At 54.9% G+C, this 18,893-nt stretch overlaps 1 protein-coding gene across 1 annotated transcript in view; it reads left to right on the forward strand.

The window, feature by feature from the left end:
- Positions 1-18,893, forward strand: part of LOC122383499 (ankyrin-3-like) — a 247,678-nt gene that overhangs the window by 86,324 nt on the left and 142,461 nt on the right. The window contains exons 19-28 of the mRNA XM_043370002.1: positions 4,915-5,049; positions 5,493-5,622; positions 8,206-8,304; positions 9,408-9,527; positions 10,323-10,427; positions 10,882-11,042; positions 11,298-11,398; positions 11,705-11,815; positions 17,034-17,135; positions 17,777-17,879. Of these exons, the coding sequence (XP_043225937.1) occupies positions 4,915-5,049; positions 5,493-5,622; positions 8,206-8,304; positions 9,408-9,527; positions 10,323-10,427; positions 10,882-11,042; positions 11,298-11,398; positions 11,705-11,815; positions 17,034-17,135; positions 17,777-17,879 (1,167 nt within the window). The remainder of the gene's footprint in view (positions 1-4,914; positions 5,050-5,492; positions 5,623-8,205; positions 8,305-9,407; positions 9,528-10,322; positions 10,428-10,881; positions 11,043-11,297; positions 11,399-11,704; positions 11,816-17,033; positions 17,136-17,776; positions 17,880-18,893) is intronic.

The raw sequence follows: 18,893 nt of genomic DNA on the forward strand, positions 1-18,893 counted from the left end.
TGAGCCTGCTGTGCTGTGATCTGAGGTGTCTGAGCAGTGAGTGACCGCCACGATGCGCCGGTTTTGGCGGCGGATGCGGCGCAGCGGCGCCTTCTGTGACCACCCGGAGGAGGCTGAACGGAAGGAGCACCAGCACCAACAGCAGGAGAACCAGCAGGAGCAGCACGAGCGGGAGCTGCGGGAGCCCGCAGGTAACGCCAGCGCTCTGGTTGGGTTGGGGTGGAAGGTCGCACGTGGTTTGGGGTGCCGCCTCCCCGCTTGTGGCCGAGTGCTCCTTAACCACGGGGTGTTCAGTGTTAGGTCGACATTTCCCAGGATGATGTGGGTGCAGCCCAGTTTCTTTATAGCGGTTGCAGCGCAACGAATTGACCGATTTTTTGAATTTATAGTCGGCCACAATTTTATTGAGGCCGTTAACGTTTCTTGAAGTAATATTACTGCCAGTGTCAGCTGTTCAAGTTTCTCGAGTGCTCTAGGAAATAGGATCCGATTCCCTTTCTATTTCCATACGAACTCGCTGTTCGGGCGGTCAGGGTTGTCCCGACATTGAGAGGCTTCCTCCGACACTCAGGGTCACTAGGACAGTAGGATGGCTCAGCCGCGCTTTTGTGGCTGCCTTTTGATCCTGGCTTACTGCTGGAAACCGTCGACCCATTCTATCCGTGTCCTGGCCACGCCCATTCTGTAGCTTCATTGCTTTTATGCTGAAGGCATACTCTACCGATGACCTTTTGAATGTTTCATCGAGTATGACGCATTCCACTGGTCAGGTTGACATTTCATGACTCATATCGCTGCTATACGTGCAACCAAGTTACCACCCGCAAGCTTTAGGGGTGTGCGTGACCTACCTCCCCTCCCGTCACCCCTAATGAAGCCGTCCCCCGCCTGTCCCGCCGTCTCTCCTGACCGCGGCGGTCTCAGTGCGGCGTGCTGCCCCGTGTGCCGGTGTCTGTATAAACACATACCGCGGCCGGTCAGCGGCGGCCAGCCCGGCCCGGCCCGGTCAGGAGGGCGCGCGGTGACGGCGCCGGACGAGCCAGCGACACCGGCCCCCGGCGGGCCCGTACTGACAGCGCAGGGTCGCCTCAGAGTGCCAGAGGTGGCCGCGGTGAGGACGGACGGCTGTGAGCTGTGGACGGGTCGGTGTGCAGAGAGACTGTGAGAAGTGGCGGTCAGAGGCTGTGAGGGGAGAGCGTCGGTGTGGGCGCGTGACTCGTGACTCGAGTCGACCGTGGTGACAGAGTCGTGATCACAGAGTCGTGAGAAGGAGATTCGTGAGTGAAGCTTCGGCCGGAGATTGCGATCGAGGGCCGGTGTTCGGTGACTGGTGAGCTGCAGTGATCGGTGACCGTTACCCCGTCACTCGGTGACCGTTACCCCGTCACTCGGTGACCGTTACCCCGTCACTCGGTGACCGTTACCCCGTCACTCGGTGACCGTTACCCCGTCACTCGGTGACCGTTACCCCGTCACTCGGTGACCGTTACCCCGTCACTCGGTGACGTATGACCGGTGACAGGCGTTCACCCAGCGGTGACATATAACACCGCCCTCCCCTCGGTCACATACCTCTCCACGCCTCTCGGCGCGTCACTGGCGGCTCGTGTTACCCAGATCGGGTCACCGCGCGGTCTCAGCTGACCACGGCGTGAGTCACGTGACACAGTCCGTGACCCGTGACCCGTGACCCGTGACACGTGATCAGTGTCGCCGACCTCTCGTGAAGTCAGTGTGTCAGAGGCTGTGACCGTGACTGCAGGACAGACCGGCGGAAAAGGATGGATCACGGTACGTGCCAGGTCGTGAGGAGGACTTGTTTGACCGGTGAACGCGTGAGGCGCGTACCGGTTATCTCGATATATCGCCCCCAGGACAGCTTATTTCCACTATCATTGTCATGCAGCCGTAGCTAGGGCGCGATATAATCCAGCTTCCTTGCCAGGCAGCTGTGCCATCTTGCATTGAGGAATGAGGAACGACCAGCTCTGGTGTGGTGGTATCATAGTTTGTCCTGTTTATTTATGCAACATTAGCTGTCTCTTGAAAAAGGAAGTAAAATGAGATCTCTGAATACAGTAATGCTCCTTGTTGATGTCAGAAAGTTTCAGCTGTCCGCTTTTTGTTTATCTGTCGTATTCATGTCGTTATTTCTCTTCTTTTCTCGGATATCGTTTCCGGGGAAGCAGCGCTCGCCATTACCCACATCCGGCGGTGTCCTGGGCCACTCCGCCCAGTCCTGCGAGTACAATGGGCCCCGGCCGGTCCCCTCTGTAGACCCCTGTGCCTCTCAGCTCCCCTTGGAAGGCCCCGCCCCCGGCCGCCGGGCGTCGCTGTTTTCCACTGAGACAGCCGCCCTGGCATACTATCATTAGCCGCACAGCAACCACCGGTCTGCGGCGGCGCGGCGCACGCGAGCGCCACTAATTGTCTACAACTGACGGCGCAATTCCGGGCCGGTCGTGATTGGGGAGGGAGGGGAGGGGAGGGGTGGAGGAAGGAGTTTGTGGGAAAAGGGGAAGGAGCTTAATCATAGCCGGTGCCGGTCCCGTAGCTCAGTTGGTTAGAGCGTTGGACTCCGCGTGGTGAGAGCACGCGTTCCCGGTTATGACAGTCCGGGTTCGAAGCGCGACGGGCGCTCGACATTTATGGGCCTCCTGACAGGTATGGTTGCGGTTGGTGGCAGGCCGTAGCCAGGCGAAGTCAGCGAGGGGACCGGCCGTGCGCGGCTTTGTGCGCACGTTAAACTTTGGACTCTAAATTCTGCCATAGAACTGGAATTGCGCGATCGGAGGGTAGAGGGCAGGGTCATCGCAACAAGCTTTGCTTAGCGGTGGCTCTGTCCTTGTGAATCCTTCCCATCAAAAGGTTCGGACTAAATTTATAAAAAAAAAAAATAGCCACAATCACAGCATATCAACTGAATTCTAGGGGATTGTTCGTCCCCCTCCCTCATTAACTCAAACAGACCCACGGGTGTGCGTGGCCAGACTCACTGGCAGCTCTTTGGATTTCTTTGATGAAGCAATTTTACCCGGACTCTGCACTGGCGGGGATAGGTATAGCCCTGCAGTGGAACTGTCGGGTATGTAGGGGGCGTGCCCCCGGCCCCGACCGGCTCTGACCGTTCGGTGGCCCGGGGTTACGGTCGTCCATGGACAGATTTAGGGGACGTTTACGAACTGCCCCACGGGGTCATGGTGTGGTGCCGGCCTGTACAGCGGTGGCCGGTGTCGACCTCAGAGGCCAGACTGATCAGACTCTGCCGCTGGGGAGGGTCAGGGGTCATTGGGTCAGATGCAAGCTGATGCGAAGAGATCGCCGCGTCCTCTTGCCCGCAAAACGCTGATTTTATATCCGTCCGGTCCACGAAGCGGACCTGGTTTACGAATCTTTTCTTGGCATTCTGTTCAATATTTTGTTCTGCTTAAATGCTACACACGTTTTGACCTGCCATCTGTCTACCCGTCCTTCCTGTCCTGTCTTTTGTCACTCTGTCCTAATATGCGTGTCACCACGCTGACCTGTTCCTCCCCCTGTCGTTCTGTCCTCTCCTGTCCACAGATGTGACCATGCCTTCGTGGCCTCCGACGCGGTCCTCTGCCAGGCCCGGCGGTGAAGCCAGATGTGACCTCTGTCCCACGTGTCTCTCTCCTCTGCGCTTCTCGCCGCTCTACTGAGCTCTACTGACCTCTACTAGCTTCTCCCGATCCCATCATCTACCGACCTCTCCTGACCTTCGAACGATGACCTCTCCTGACCTCTTCTGAGATACAACACGTTGAAGACTTCCTTCCTTCTTCCTATTGCACTGACTGAAGGTGAGAGAGCGTTCTACCTCACTTTTTCCCGTTGCATTTCAGTTGGGAGAAGTCAGCTAATGTGTCAAGCTTGGTCCGTTTCAATTCCATGTTGGTTAGCTCCACGGGCCTCTCGGTTTGGGCCGTGCACTGACCGGTAACCCAGTTGGAGACAGTTGGCAGCAGGATGCATTATTTATAGCTGAACATGGGCAGCCAGTTAGTAACGTGTTAGGGGACCGGGCAGGCGACGATTGTAGACGAAGGGATCTGACATGACTCTAAGCTTAGGGCCTCAATGTCTTGAGTGGTCGGTGTGGTGCCTTCAGTCACTCAGTGAGGGAGGGGCCATCCAGGAATGGTTTCGTTGTCTTGGAGTTTATATTTATGGGGAATGTTTGGGAGAAAATGTGCGTTTTTGAGATGCATTCCAAGCACAAGTCACAGTGAGATGTCCACAAAAACTGTTATTCGAGGAGAGAAATACAGCCTACTTAGTTTTTAGTCTCGTTTATATATGGGAATAGGGTGTAACATAAGAATTAATTTAAGGTATGATAAATGTGGCTACCAAACACCATTTCTGCATGGCGATAGTGATGCTGTGGTAGAGTGGCGGAGAGCACAGAGCAGGGAGTGGTGCGAGTGTCGTCTGGTGGTCCCCGGGTGACTGGCCCGCCCTCGGCCACCACTTCTGACCGGGTATCGGACGGCACGGCCGTTCATACTGAGGGTCTCAGCTGGGCCCGGTGGGGGGCGTCACGAACCGGGACAAACCGGTGTGGTGGGGAGAGGCAGGGAGGGAGGGAGGGAGGCAGTGGAGAATGGATGGATTGGGATCACATGAAGAGCTGATGGAACGAGTGGGATAAAAAACTCAATGTACGTTACTCTCATGTATCCCCATATAACTCCACATGCCGTCGTGAGCTCTGTGTCTGTCTATCTTCTGTGACATTTCTGACCGCTGTGACCTGTCTCTGACCGCTGTGAACTGTCTCTGACTGCCGTGACCTGTATCTGACCGCTGTGATCTGTATCTGATCGCCGTGACCTGTATCTGACCCCCTGTGACCTGTATCTGACCCCGTGTGACCTGTCTCTGACCCCGCAGCGGAGGACCAGCCAGCCGGCGACTCCACGTACAAGTACCTCACCGTGGACGAAATGAAGTCGCTCGGCGACGACTCGATGCCCATGGACGTCTCCCGGGACGAGTTCTTTGACCGCTCGCACGACTTCCACACCGGTCAGTTACAGAGGGAGCATCAGTGCGCGAGGACGATAGCGGGGCCGGTAGGCCGGTGCTTGTTTGAATGGGGGAGGAAGGGATGGTATTTTGAGGCGATTTAGGGATGGTCCCATGATGAGCGGGAGTCACTGGGGATATTTGAATAGGGTGAGGGTCTGATAGAGCTGGAGTTCTCAGCGACTTGTGAAATTATTGAGGAAAAAACATTCAAATGAGCTCGTCAATGCTTCTACGATATCATAGCAAAGCATTTCAGAATCACATTTGTCAATTGGGAATAGTATCATAAATATACCATAGGGATCGTTGTGATCATTGGACCGTTTCTTTTTCAGCTTTTAGCTTTTGGTTTTCTGTAAAATGTTATTCACATTTCAGTTTAAACCGTTGTTGTAATTCCCGGGCCGGTCACTGACCACCCGTTTCCACTTTGCACACAGACTGGATCAGCCCGGCTCCTCCCGTTGAGGAGACCATCTCGCCGCAGAAGATCAAAGAGTCGTACGCCCAGTTCACGGGCAGTTTCGCGCCCGACAACGTGGACATCTCGCGCTCGCCAGTCACCGCCGGGTGAGTCGCCGCGCGGTGGCAGCACCGTCGCGCCGCCAGGTGGCAGTACCGGCGCTGTGCCGGACGTGGAGGCGGGCTGTACAAACTAGGGGCGTGTCAGCGGTGGTGGGAGCGGCGGGTGCCGGTATACAGAGGTGGAGGGAGCGCAGTGGGTGGTGGGTGGCTGGATTGGACACTGGCGGTGCTGGTAGTTGGTGGTGGTCGGGCACTGGGCAGGGATCTGGCCAATGGCCCTCCCAGGAACTTTAAACGCCCACTCTGCTGCTCCTCCGCAGGTATATTTAAGCTCTGCTGCGGCGAAGATTTTTGTAACTGCCTCTGTATATGCTTTATGTAGTATATGCCACATTTAAGTTACACATCACCTGCATATTGTGATTATTTTCATTGTTCTTATGTTTGTTTCTCCCGCCTTTCGGTGTTGTTTGTTTCTTGACTCAACATTCTTGTGTTCTGTTTTAATTTATTGCTAGCTTTTTCCTTTTGTTGTATGTGTTTTACAATATTTACATTTTTGCTTGCTCTTATCATTTCTCTTTTGTGTTACATTCGAGCAAATATTTCGTCTTGTTTTGGCAACTACTGCCACATTCACTCTCACTCGTATCTTGCCCTGCACTGTTCTTCGCTCGCTCTTCATTTCCCTATTGTTTGGTCTGATGTGCGTCCTGTTCATACACACCCGTTAAAATGAACGCTGCCCCTCACTACCCTAAAGATCCGGCTTACATGACATTTTGCCACAATAACTGCCTTAACGCTAGCAGTAACAGTCCGTCATTCTCGTCGCTTTTTTTGTTGTCCTCCGGCATGTCCCGTTTGTTCCGTCCGCTTTGGGGCGTGATCGGAGACTAGCTGTCCCAGAGCCGGTGTCAGCGGCGAGATATATAGGTGGCGCCTATATATCATATAGGTGGCGCCACGGTTGACACTAACCGCCCCAGGGCCTGGCTGCGGTGCTGGTGGAGGCCACTTAACTTAAATTATCAGCGAAATAGAGATGCAATGGAAGAAAACGCATAAATGGAAAGCATAACACGAACAAAATTCGCTTGCTTCGCCTTTAAATTGGACGCGGGATTAGTCTAGACCGTTTGCGCGTAAAGACACTGATAATTCATCACAGAAGTGCCCCTCCTACTTACGATATTCAAACATTTTGCGTCGAATGTCTTGCGGGGAAGCATAATTATTAACCAAGTTACTTTGGCTGTAACGCAGTAACTTCTTGATATTTAATTCCAACTAAATGAAGCAAAGACCCATTTCTGCTCTTGAGATGCGCTTTTTAGCCGCCATAATTGAAAGTAATTTGAATCAGACATTTCTTCCCGTTTCCCCTGTTCTGAAATTCTTCCTTTCGTCTTTTTCTGTCTCACATATCGCCTCGCTAGCAGCGTTCTCTGTACACCTCTTCCGTAAACTTTACTGGTGCGCCCGTGGCGCCGCCCTGGCGGCATGGGCCGCAACCTCTGCTGACTGCTCTCGCCCACAGATGTCTCTGACGGCCGTGTTTGTGTGTCTTGCGTCCCGCAGCAATTCCATGCACAGCCTGGACACAACACTCTCTTGTTGCACCGCGACTAGCTTTGTGGGAATGTTTCGCAGCAGGTATACCGTTTAAAGGTGGCGCCACCTGCGCCGCCGTCTGGCTGTAGACCGGCCCGCGCCGGCGGTTCGTTCGGCTGGGGGCGCCAAATGCATGAAAAATGACGTCAAAAGTTACGAATAGTATTCTCAGTTCCTACCATCCAAAATGGGAATTGTAAATGTGAACAATGCACATCCATTGTGCTCTTTCACTTGATCATGTTTGCTTTTATTGGCATCGACTGGCCAACGACGTCATTTCTCACCGTGTCGCCCTGCGCCTCGTCTCTGCCGGCGCGGGCCGGAGCCGCTTGTAGTCTGGTAACGTGCCATGCCGGCCCGGGCTGGGGCAGTTCTAACAGCTTCCTGCCCGCTGTGGCTACCTCTACCCGCGTGCTGCCAGCCCGCCTGCCCTGCCTGGCAGACAGGGAGTCCCTGCGGTAGGACACTGACATGCATGTGGGGAGGAGTAACCCCGTGTGGACTAACGTACGTGACCCGCTATCTCTCTGGAGAACACCCGCTTCGGGAGCGCTGGTCAAAGCTTTTTTGGGGTGTGGGAGAAAACGCCGCTGTGGTTAGGTGGGAAGGGAATGCCTGGAAGGAAGGGGACAGGAAGTTGGGGTACCAGGAGGACATGACGTCGAGAAGGTAGGTATGTTTCTGGTTCCGTTCGCGGGGCAGTATGACCGTTTGTCGGACTGCGATGCGTCTGGGGTTTGCTGCTCTGGGGGTTGTCGCTAGCCAGCTGTGTATGCCGCTGGTCCGTCCTCGATGGTTCGATCGCGCTCCTAACTGACCACTAACACCTCTCCCGGTCCTCCGTCCTCGGCTGCTTGTCCGGTGAGCTCCGAGTGAAGCTGCCGGCCCGTGTGGCGTGTAGTAGGGGTGGGGTGCGATGGCTACCGTCGGTCTGTACCGGACGGGAGGTGACGGGGTGTGACGACCCGGCCGGCCGGCTGACCTGACCCTGACCGGGCGGCGCTGACCCAGGGCCGGCGACCCCGCCGCGTCGGCCCCAGCAGCCGTCAAGTCGACTAACCCCCCGCTCCCACGCATGCTACCGGCCAGACCTAAACTCAAGTGGAAGTCGTGAGTATCGCCCCGGGCCGGGTCAAGGGCGCATGGCGGACGGAATGCTGCGCGCTCATTGGTCGGGGGATGAGAGCTGGCTGCTGATTGGTTGGGACGGGAAAAGAGCACCAATCAGGGCCGAGGAGGGGTGTTGTGGGTGGGAGGACTGCGGAAGGGGAGTTTCGCGCGGCTGCGAACGAAGGAGCTTTCAGCTTGGGTACCGGTGCGGGACTTATGTTGGTGGATGCTGGTATGCCGGTTAAGTTGCGTTTTACAACGCGCTATGCTATTTGATTATCGTTTATTTCGACGAATGTCACTGATTGATTTCAGTTATTTGTATTCTCTGAGATAGTGTATAGTTCTTGCTTTGGATTTTTTTATTTTATCGTCAATGTTCGAGTTACAAGTCAAATGTTATGTTGCACATCACGTATGCATGCCTGTTGGGTCGGTCATGTGACTGTTTCTCGGGTTGGATGTCCGAATGACCGTGGTCCTGTGAATGCGTGAGAGTACCTAGTTTCTGGATGGTACTTTAGTTGATGTTTTGGACTATAGATGTCGGTATGGTCTTGCTTCCGGTGGTCCGCTGGGCCTAACCGCTTCGTCCCGGGCCATGTAGGCAGACTAACGAAACTAGATGTAGAGTTGTCTAGATTAAGCATAGAGTGCAGAAGTTAGAACACCATAGTGAGATGTTGCTAGACCAATTATTGAATTCTAGAAACAATTAAGTTCTTACGTTTTTATTTTCCAATCTTGTGAAGACCTTCAAAAGGATTTTTGTTTCCATTGCCAATTAAACGGTAATGCATCAAATATGAGTGAAAATTAGGCGTGACACCCCTTAGACTATTTGCCTTAGGGACGGCAATAACTCAAAAACAATTTTAGGACAGCAAGCTAGTAAAACGTGCGGGCCCCAAATGTCAACTTAACGTGCATATTACTCACATAGTTCTCCTAATTGAAGATAAGATTAACACAATTGATAACACTGCTAGGTTTGAGGCCATGGCTTTACTAGCGCCATCTATCGGCAACCCTCCCTACCGCCCCCTATACTACCGGAGCGCCACCTATACCTGTCACTGACGCCACCTATGCGCGCGGCGCAGGTTCCTGGTGAGCTTCATGGTTGACGCGCGAGGTGGCGCCATGCGCGGGTGTCGCCACTCGGGGGTGAGGGTGATCGTGCCGCCCCGGAAGGCGGCGCAGCCCATGAGGATCACCTGCCGGTGAGTGATGAGGGAAAGAGAGTCATTAGGGGAGAGGGTGAGAGTTCGGAGAGGGAGGGAGGGAAGAGCTAGACTGCGGGGGCAGGTGATTTAGTTAATTGAAACTCATAGTTCGCTGCTTATGAGAACAGGCGTGGGATGACTTGGATCGTCTACAGATCGTGGGATAAAGTTGTTTAGGTGCGTGAGCCCTGTTACGTCAAAAACTTTGTGTTTGAATTCCTACCTTACACAGTTCCTCGTCTTCGCTCCTTTCCAGGAAAACCTGATCGATCCTCATGCCCATCTTGATGGAAGCCCAAACGAGCCAGCTGGAAAGCCGAAAGCGATAGCTCCGTCCTACAAGAGTCGATCCGCTACGCTCTGTCATCCTTCTCTACCGCCCGCTGGTTTCCGTCTTTGACCTCTTCTGACCTGTGTTGACCCCGCCACCTCTCTTGGGTTCCGTGGAACGTGTTGTTTTGTGATGATGCTACGGATTTTTCGTTAATACTTTACTGATATTTAGTCGAATGCTCCTTCGTATACTGATTATACTATTCAAATATTTACATATTTTGTCGGTCCTGTTATTGTTCAGGAGTTTTACATGATGATATTTATTGTTCTTTTGTTACGATTGTACCTAATGTTTTGATTCTTACATGCGTTTTCGTTACTAATAAAATTATCCTACTCACAAAAACCTTTTTTTGTTGTGAATACTACGTTACTTCGCCCCCAACGGCGGCCTGTCGCTGTTGCGCCGTTTGTTGACTGCTGCCTGTTTACGTCGCCCGTGCTGCCATCTACCAGTTACCTGAAGAAGGACAAGTTGCTGCACCCACCGCCGCTGATGGAGGGCGAGGCCATCGCCAGCCGAATCCTGGAGATGGGCCCGGCGCAGGCCAAGTTCCTCGGGTGAGTGACGGCGGCGGGGGCAGTCCCGGGGGATGTGCCGGGGACTGGAGCGGACTGAGGCACGATTTACAGCCCGCCTGGCCGGGTTCAGGTCGACCATTGGTATAAGTGGTCGGCAGTTTGGGACCACCAATCAGCATTCATTCTACACGAATGGATTCGGGTCGTTTGCCAGATTTATGATGGGCTTAAATTGCCCGTTATTTTATAAAATCGCAATGAATGAAGTAAAGAAGTGTGATTAGTTGACTGCTGAAATGTCAGAGTGTTTGTTTCTGTCGCCTGCCCTTGGTTTATGACCTGATCCCTCACCAATGGTGGCGTCCTTCTGCTGCAATAGAGCTTGAATTCCGTCACTATCTAATGTTTATCGTTTGGTTACATCTCATCTCCTCATCTTGACTTTAACTCTTGTATCCATTTTCGATCATCCCTCTAACCCCTTCCCACACAGACCGGTGATAATCGAGGTGCCGCACTTTGCGTCTCTGCGCGGTCGGGAGCGGGAGATTGTCATCCTGCGCTCCGACAACGGCGAGACGTGGAAGGAGCACACGTTGGAGGCCTCCGAGGAGGCCGTCCAGGAGGTGCTGAACGAGAGCTTCGACGGAGACGGTGAGAGGATGGGAGAGATATCGGAAGACGGGGGAGCATAATTGAGAAGCAGATTAGATTGGGAAGGGAGCTCTGTACGAGGGAATGGGAAGCTGAGAATGGAAGAGCTGTGGCCTGGGTGTAACGCCAACCCAGCCGCAGCAGCAGGATCCCGCTAGTCCCTTGTCGTTCTTTCTTCTGAATGTCTCTGGGACATTGGGACGGTCACGCTCATGCTCCGTTGACCCTATGTCTACCCCGCCGGTCCTTCCACAGAGCTGAAGCAGCTGGAGGACCTGAACACGAGTCGCATCACGCGCATCGTCACCACCGACTTCCCCCAGTACTTCGCCATCGTCAGCCGACTGCGCCAGGAGGTGAGACCTCGTGGGCCGGACAGGACTTTTGCCGTATCGTACCATACCGTACTGCATTGAGGGCACTTTTCGCCGCTCTAAATGAACGCTTCACATGACGTAATTACTCAGGATGGTATGGTTCTGGTGATGTTACTTGTAAGGTGGCCGTTATCTTTTTTCTTTGAATCTATTGGTAGCATGACGTAAGACATATCTGGAGCCCTTAGTTTATGGCTCTTCAATAAGTGTTTTTTTCTAATAAAGACTTCGTTACTGTTGTTGCCTCCAATGCCGCTCTCTGACCTCCCCGCCCCTCTCCACCAGGTGCACGCGATCGGCACGGAGGGCGGCATGGTGTCTAGCACGGTGGTGCCGCAGGTGCAGGCCGTCTTCCAGCCGGGCGCCCTCACCAAGAAGATCAAGGTCGGCCTTCAGGTAACCAACCCGTTCCGACGGCGCCGGGAGCGGGCCGCCGCCAAGCAGCAGGCGCCGCCGCTGGTCCCCAAAAAGAAGCGGCTCTGTCGCATCTGGTGAGGGTGTCTGGGCAGGCTGGGCCGCCGCTCCGAGAGCGACCTCGAGGTGGTGCACGTGGACGGAATACTGGACGGAAACGGAGCACTGCGCGGCTAGAGCGCCGCGCCGAGCCGCTGAGACAGAGGGGTGGGGAGAGGGAGGACTGTAGGGGAGAGGTGATTGGTGGAATTCACCGGGCGAAATTTGGGGTGAATCTGGTAAGATTTGGTTCCTTTTTGTTGGTGGTTTAGCTCGGCGCGCGGATAGCTGGAGTTGGGTGCTGGTTTTCGGACCCCTGGTGCCCTGCGGAAGAGGCCAGCTGATTGATCGCCGGGTCGAAGGGCTCCGTGAGCCGCAGGCATCGCCCGGCGATCCTCTCGGTCGGCGTTTTTCGCAAAAAAATCACCAGACTTCGGTCCTTACCTTGTCCATGAATCACACTTTGATGAGGGAAACACAGTGTAGGCTCAAAAAGGAGACATTGTGCATATTTTTAAAGCGAATGGCTACGGAAAAGCAGGGTCTAGCAAAGGCCAAATGTACAGAAAGTTGTATGGAGGAGAAAGGAATCATTTCTGTGTTGTCTCTAGTCCTTAACTTACGGACGGGAACGAAGTTACGTTTTTTTTTTTTTAGTTATGAGCTACTCAAGTCGCAATTCTAGTCACTCATCCTGTTTCCTCAGGGTTTCTAAGTCACTATTTATTTTTTATTTATTGCAGTATTTATTCCCGTATTTATTCGTATCATGCGATTGTCTCTCAGTATCGGATATGAACGCCGTTCAGTGAGGGTTGGGATGTGATAGCGGCCCAACCTGTCCCACGTCGTCCGCGCGGTCCGGACCAGCCTGTCCCAGGGACCAGTGTGGTCCCGTCGGCCGCGCGGTCCCGCCCAGCCTGTCCCGGGGTACGGGACCAGCGTGGTCCCTTCGGCGGTCCGGCCCAGCCTGTCCCAGAGTCTCGGGACCAGATTACGGCTCTACACGGTCCTGGCCCGCCACTCCGCCGCGTTTGCAGCGGGGCGGTGCCGCTGTCTGTGTATCGGGGAGCGTCCCCGTGTCAGGGTGCAGGTCGGCCCCAGACGGCCCAGATCTGACCGAATCTCAGAGGGTGGCGAGCCACTCATACGTAACGGGAATCTCAGAGATCTGACAGCACAGCGTGCCGTGAAACACTGCGATATTATTTATTTCTAATTATTTATTTGTGTATTTATTTTCGGCGTGTTCGTGTGAGGGTGTCTCGCTGTTGGAGCGTTCGTGTTCATTGTGTTCCTGCTCTTATTTCCTGAATACATTCCACATTTCCCTGTCCTATCCTGCATCACTGACCATGTATTCTACGGCGCACAAATTTCTCAGCTGCCGCTGCCGCCGCAGCATGTGTTCGGGTGTTCTCTAACCGTAACCGCGGGCGACGTGCCACTGTGAGCGCCGGTAACCATAGCAACGCGTCGGCGCTGCGCTGCATGCTCTAACGCGCATGCTTCCTGAGGCGGGGCGCCCGGCGCGCGGCCCTGTCCGGCCCGGCGGCCGTGCCTTTCCTTGCAGTACAAGTCGGCACCGGGAGCAAGGCCTAACCTGTCACAAGCGCACCGCCGCGCCGCTGTCCGCGGTGTGTGGGTGTGGGTGCCGCGCAGGGCGGGCGGGGAGGGTTGAGGTACGTTGGCATATATTTTGTGGGTGTGCGGTGGGCGCTGGACAGCGGTGAACGTTCGGCGGCCGCTCCGCTAGCTGTAGATGTTCCGCGCCCCCCGCGCGGGTCTGTGTGTGTGCCCACTGTGCGGCGGCTCTCTGGGCAGTAGTCGCTCGGTTTGGGCCGCTACTGGTCCAGCTCCTATATCAGCCTGGCGCTGTGAGGGACCCGTGTTTGGTCGGCCCGCGCCGCCCAGAGGCGACATCTACCGGCCGTCCGGCGCACTGTAACTTCACTGAGACGCCGCCGCGGCCCGGGGGCCTGCTGGTGCGGGCGGCCGGTGAGACAGCCGGCGGTGGTGGGTTCGATTCCCACCCGTGCCGCGCGGTTTTCGTCACTGTTTGTACGCGTCCCGTGACGGCAGGTAAGCGTCGCGCGCCAGGCGTCCGATTAGACGCCGCCTCTGGGCACCGCTTTGCCCCGCTTGGCTGTCTACTGTCTACTAACCAGTTTGGCATGTCTCTCCCGTACTGCTTAGCGTATATACTCTAACGAAGCCCAATAAACTTAGAGCGAACCGTCTATTAGCTTTTCCAATTCTGGCTCCAGTGCATGGCTCGAAGCGGTCCAGGCAAATGCCGTTCATCTCTGGCTACTAACCCGCTAACTGTTTTGTCCATCACCCGCCGGTTCTAACCACGGCGAGCTGACCGAGCCGCCGGATAGCCGCGGAGCCGCCTCTAACTTTATTGGGCTTACGGTAGCTGGCCGCTGCTTAATGAGTGCATTTGCCCGGTTCCGGCCACTTCGAGCCCTGCATGTGCCTGTCGGGTGGAGGAGGAGAGAGTGGCGGAGGAGGAGGAGGAGAGAGGTGGTGGAGCGGAGACGGTGGAGGAACGACACACAGACATACAACACGGCAGCACGGCAGACACAGAACACACGGTACACTTCAACCTTGGATAACGACCAGATGCCGTTGTACGATTTTGTTTAGCGAGCTTATAGGAAGCTTGAGCCTTATAAGCCTTTAGATTTATGCGGATAAAGGCTTATTCGGAGCGTAGACGAACGTGTGCCGTAGCTTGAATAGTAACAAATAGAAGTTACCGAGCACGTAGGCGCCAAGTTTTTTACTTAACCCATTGAACACCTTAACAGCAATTCGAACGCAGGTGTTACATGATAACGGTTTTGTATTTACAATGTGCTACCGAATAACAGAAGATAAATTCTAATACATATATCTGCTTATAATTACGAATCGGAATGACTGCTTGGATGCCCACATAGTTTGTAGGAGACATAATCCACGCCGAATACATAGCAGCGCACATTTCACGAGAGAGCTGGTAGAATGGCGGATACATCAGACATTAACCCTCGCCGGCACAGGGGGGGGGTTGATGCAACCCCCCCTAAGGTTTTTTCGCGAATAACTCGCGTAAAAAGCGGCCGATCGCGACGAAACTTTCAGTACCCTCGCATTGATCAACTTTACACCTACCCTGAAAATTTCATGACCCTGACCCAAATGACCTTCGACCTGTGACCTCTTTTCCGAGACCATGTTTGGCCGGAATCGCGATTCGGCGTACGTCGGCTCGCATTAGCCGCGCGTTTGCAAGCTTTTCGTGGTTTCAAACGTTCAAACATGTGATTTGATGTTGCTCCCATACATTAGGGTGGGTGTCAAGGTCACCTGAAGGTCAGGTCAGGTCATTGACCTTTGGTGACCTCGGGTGACCTCGGTTCACTTTTTCGAGTTTTACATGTTTCTAGGCTAGTTTTTGGAGCTGAATTCGAATTTAACAACCATTTGAACATTTACGACGTAGTTTTGGTGCCTTCGTAACATGTTACGAAGCTGTCAGAGACGGTTGACACGTATTACGAATACCCGTCACAACCCCTACCGGTTGACCTGACCTGACCTGACCCGACCTGGTCTAAATGCTTGAAGACATCATCTCTGATCAAAACTTACACGATATTCGTGATCAGCACCCCAGAAAACCACATAACAGCCACACTTTACGACTTTCTAACAGGTCCCGATTTTCCCGGTTTTCGGGTCATTGACCTGACCTGGAAGGTCACCCGATGACCTAGGACCTTAAAATTGGGTATCATCGGCTTCGTCTCGTGACGGGCAACACGCTCGTTTTTTTTTCCGCGAAGCTCTAGCTCGATCAGGGGCCAAACGCGAGGGGGGGTCGTACCAACCCCCCCCCCCCTTGTGCCGTTGAAGGACGCAAAATGGCCTGTGCCGGCGAGGGTTAATTCACATCAGCACTTTTCACGGGACGGCTGGAGTCCACGAATTTACCACGGCAACAAATGTGAGATGATAGAGGTATAGGTATGGATAGCAGACAGGGACGGAGGAGACCCCTGTCCCATGGGACAACGGGGGAGCACACAGACCCACACACAGACACAGACACTCACAGCCTGCATCGGAGACTCGGCCACTCCGGGGAGGTCTGGAGCTCGATATCCGGATGGGTGACGCGGCGGTGGTGGCTTCCGACTAACATCAGGTAGGTGTGCCCCTTTTTACTCACTAAATGCATGCCTAACACCAACCACTGTACCATGGCTGATCACACTCACAACGCATCCCTGCAGTCCTGGCCGTGGCTTTGTCATATTAGCGGCATCAACCTAAACGTGCTGTGAAATTGTTTTGTCCTGCTTTGATGGCCAGTAGTTACTCAAAATCAGAGTTATGGCAGTTAAGTGCGCCGTGGAATTGGCAGATCCTCCAAATTGAGCTGGGCGCCCTGCTCAAAATTGAGCTAGTCAGAGCTCAAGCTTACGGTAAATAATATCCTTATTTCCATCAGGCTCACACTGACGTGCCTTCCTAATCCAAAAGACATACACTTTTAGAACGTCTAGGCCCAAGCGGGAAAGAAGGCCTCTAGCCGCTGTCAGCTTCTCATATGCTCATCATCAGTGCACCTCCCTCCGAGAAGTCTATCGCTGGTGAGCCTACACAGCGGGATCCGAAAAGCGATGTCACTGACCTCTGGACTGTGTCGTGTTCCCGTATAACATCGGACACTGCCAACCTATGCATGACATCCCCGACCATGACCATCGACCACACCCCTGACCTTAACCTGAAGACAACACTCCTGACCCCATCCGACCTACACACGACACCCTGATCTGACCTCTGACCCCTGGCCCAAAACCACCCTCGACGCCCTGACCTGAGCTACAGATGTCATCTTTAACCCTGACCCAGACACCAGCTGATCTACAATCAGCTTTCTTACCCCTGATACCGACGAATGTTTCTAACCCTTAACACCAGATCCAGATGACCTACTGACGGCCCTCTTGACCTAGGTCTTACCCCGACCTGACCCTAGCCCACCTATCGACCCCTGACCTACTGACTACCACCCTGACCCTGACCTGACCTCGGTGTGACACGGGACACCACCCTGACCTCTGACCCGCCCTCACGCGCTGGTCGGTCCCTCTCGCAGGCGCAGCCGATCCCACCGGAGCTGGTGGCCAAACTACTCGGGAACCGGGTGGCCGTCTCACCAATCGTCACTATAGAGCCCCGCAGGCGCAAATTCCACAAGGTGAGAACGTGGGGAGGGAGAGGGGCTGGGGTAGGGAGAGGGTCCGTCTCACCAATCGTCACCATAGAGCCCCGCAGGCGCAAATTCCACAAGGTGAGAACGTGGGGAGGGAGAGGGGCTGGGGTAGGGAGAGGGTCCGTCTCACCAATCGTCACCATAGAGCCCCGCAGGCGCAAATTCCACAAGGTGAGAACTAGGACAGGGGGGAGAAGGGCTGGGGTAGGGAGAGAGCCCCGTCTCACCGATCGTCACCATAGAGCCTCGCAGGCGCAAATTCCACAAGGTGATGTCGATTACAGGGAAAGGAGGAAGGATGGAGGGCAGAGGGGCCGTGGTAGGGGAAATTGAGCAGCGAGACCTTCGAGAGGGAAGAGTGGGGAGGGACTAGGTAATTGATAAGCAACAGGAGCTAAAAGGGCAGCGAGATTTGTGAATTGAAAACTGAATGTAAGAGCGAACCCTGTTTGGCTATAGTACGCTTTGGTGCGGCAGATATAAAAACTGGAGGATCCGATTTCTAAGATATGGTTAATGTCTCGGCTAATCGTACATTGACGCTCATCTTCAGTCTGCCACCTGCCTGCCGATGTTTGCTAAGTTCCCACTGTTGACCCATGGCCTGCCCCCCGTCTGTTTTTCAGCCGATAACTCTGACGATACCGGTGCCGCAAGCGGCCGCCAAGGGCATGATCAACCAGTACAGCGGCGACGCTCCCACCTTGAGACTGTTGTGCTCGATAACAGGTGAGGGGCGCGGGACCCTCCCCTCCTCCCCCCGCCTCCCCTCCTCCCCCAAACACACCCGCCACCGGGAGGGGCCGATCCCGGGGCGAAAACAGCTGGCTGGTCGCCACAGCGGAAACACCGGCCCCTCGTCAAAGAACCGTCTGTGGAGGCGTGTGGGTGAGGGTGCTCAGACTTCACGTCTAAAACCCTCGGCTCACGCGCCTCCCTATAGATGTCTTCTGACGAGGGCGGGTTGTTCCGCGTGTGGCGGCGGCCGGAGCCCGGTTGTCGCCCCGCCCACCGGTCTGCTTTCAATGTTATCGGTATCGGCTTCGCTTTCGCCTTTTTTCCGTGCTCTGCCGCGCCTCCCTCTGTTCTCGTCATTTCGGCGCTGTTGTGTGAAATTCGTTTGATTTCTGGCGGTTTTCTCTCGTGCGCGTCGTTTGCCTCTGCACCGCCGCCCACCGTTTCTCGGCGCCGCCAAATCGTCCCGCTCTTGGTGGTGGCTCTTTGAGACTCAGTGGCGCCACCGTGTTCACGGCCGGTCCAGGGAAGGGTCCCTCCGCCCCGCCCCGCCCCGCCGGAGCCGGAACCGGCGCCGGGCCCGTCGTCAGTCGGACCTGTAGTCAGGATAAACCGCCCTGGATGAGCCCTGTTGTCGGGTAGTGACCCCTGGCCCCTAGGTAGAGACTCAGCCGGGCAGACCCGGCCGGAGCAGACGCCCTAGTTGGACCCGGAGATGTGGAGACTCGAATGTGACTATCTAGTGCCTGAGCCCTAGCTAGAGTAACTAGTCGGCCGGTCAGTGAGGTGTACCGGCTCGGGCCGCCGCGGTATAGGCCGGGTAGCGGGCCGCTCTGTAGAGGGGTGGGCAGGAACCCTGGCTGTTCCCCACCAGCTAGTGACACAGGGGCACTCTCCGCTCCCTCTATATCCCTCACTAACATCAGTCTTTGTGTTTCCCGCGAAGGAATCTTTCGGAAAAGATCTCTCAAAGGTGGGCATCGAATACTTGTATTTTCTGCGCTGTTT

The sequence above is a fragment of the Amphibalanus amphitrite genome, unplaced genomic scaffold (genome assembly GCF_019059575.1).
Source record: "Amphibalanus amphitrite isolate SeventyFive unplaced genomic scaffold, NRLGWU_Aamphi_draft 000165F_arrow, whole genome shotgun sequence".
In the NCBI taxonomy this organism is placed as follows: domain Eukaryota; kingdom Metazoa; phylum Arthropoda; class Thecostraca; order Balanomorpha; family Balanidae; genus Amphibalanus; species Amphibalanus amphitrite.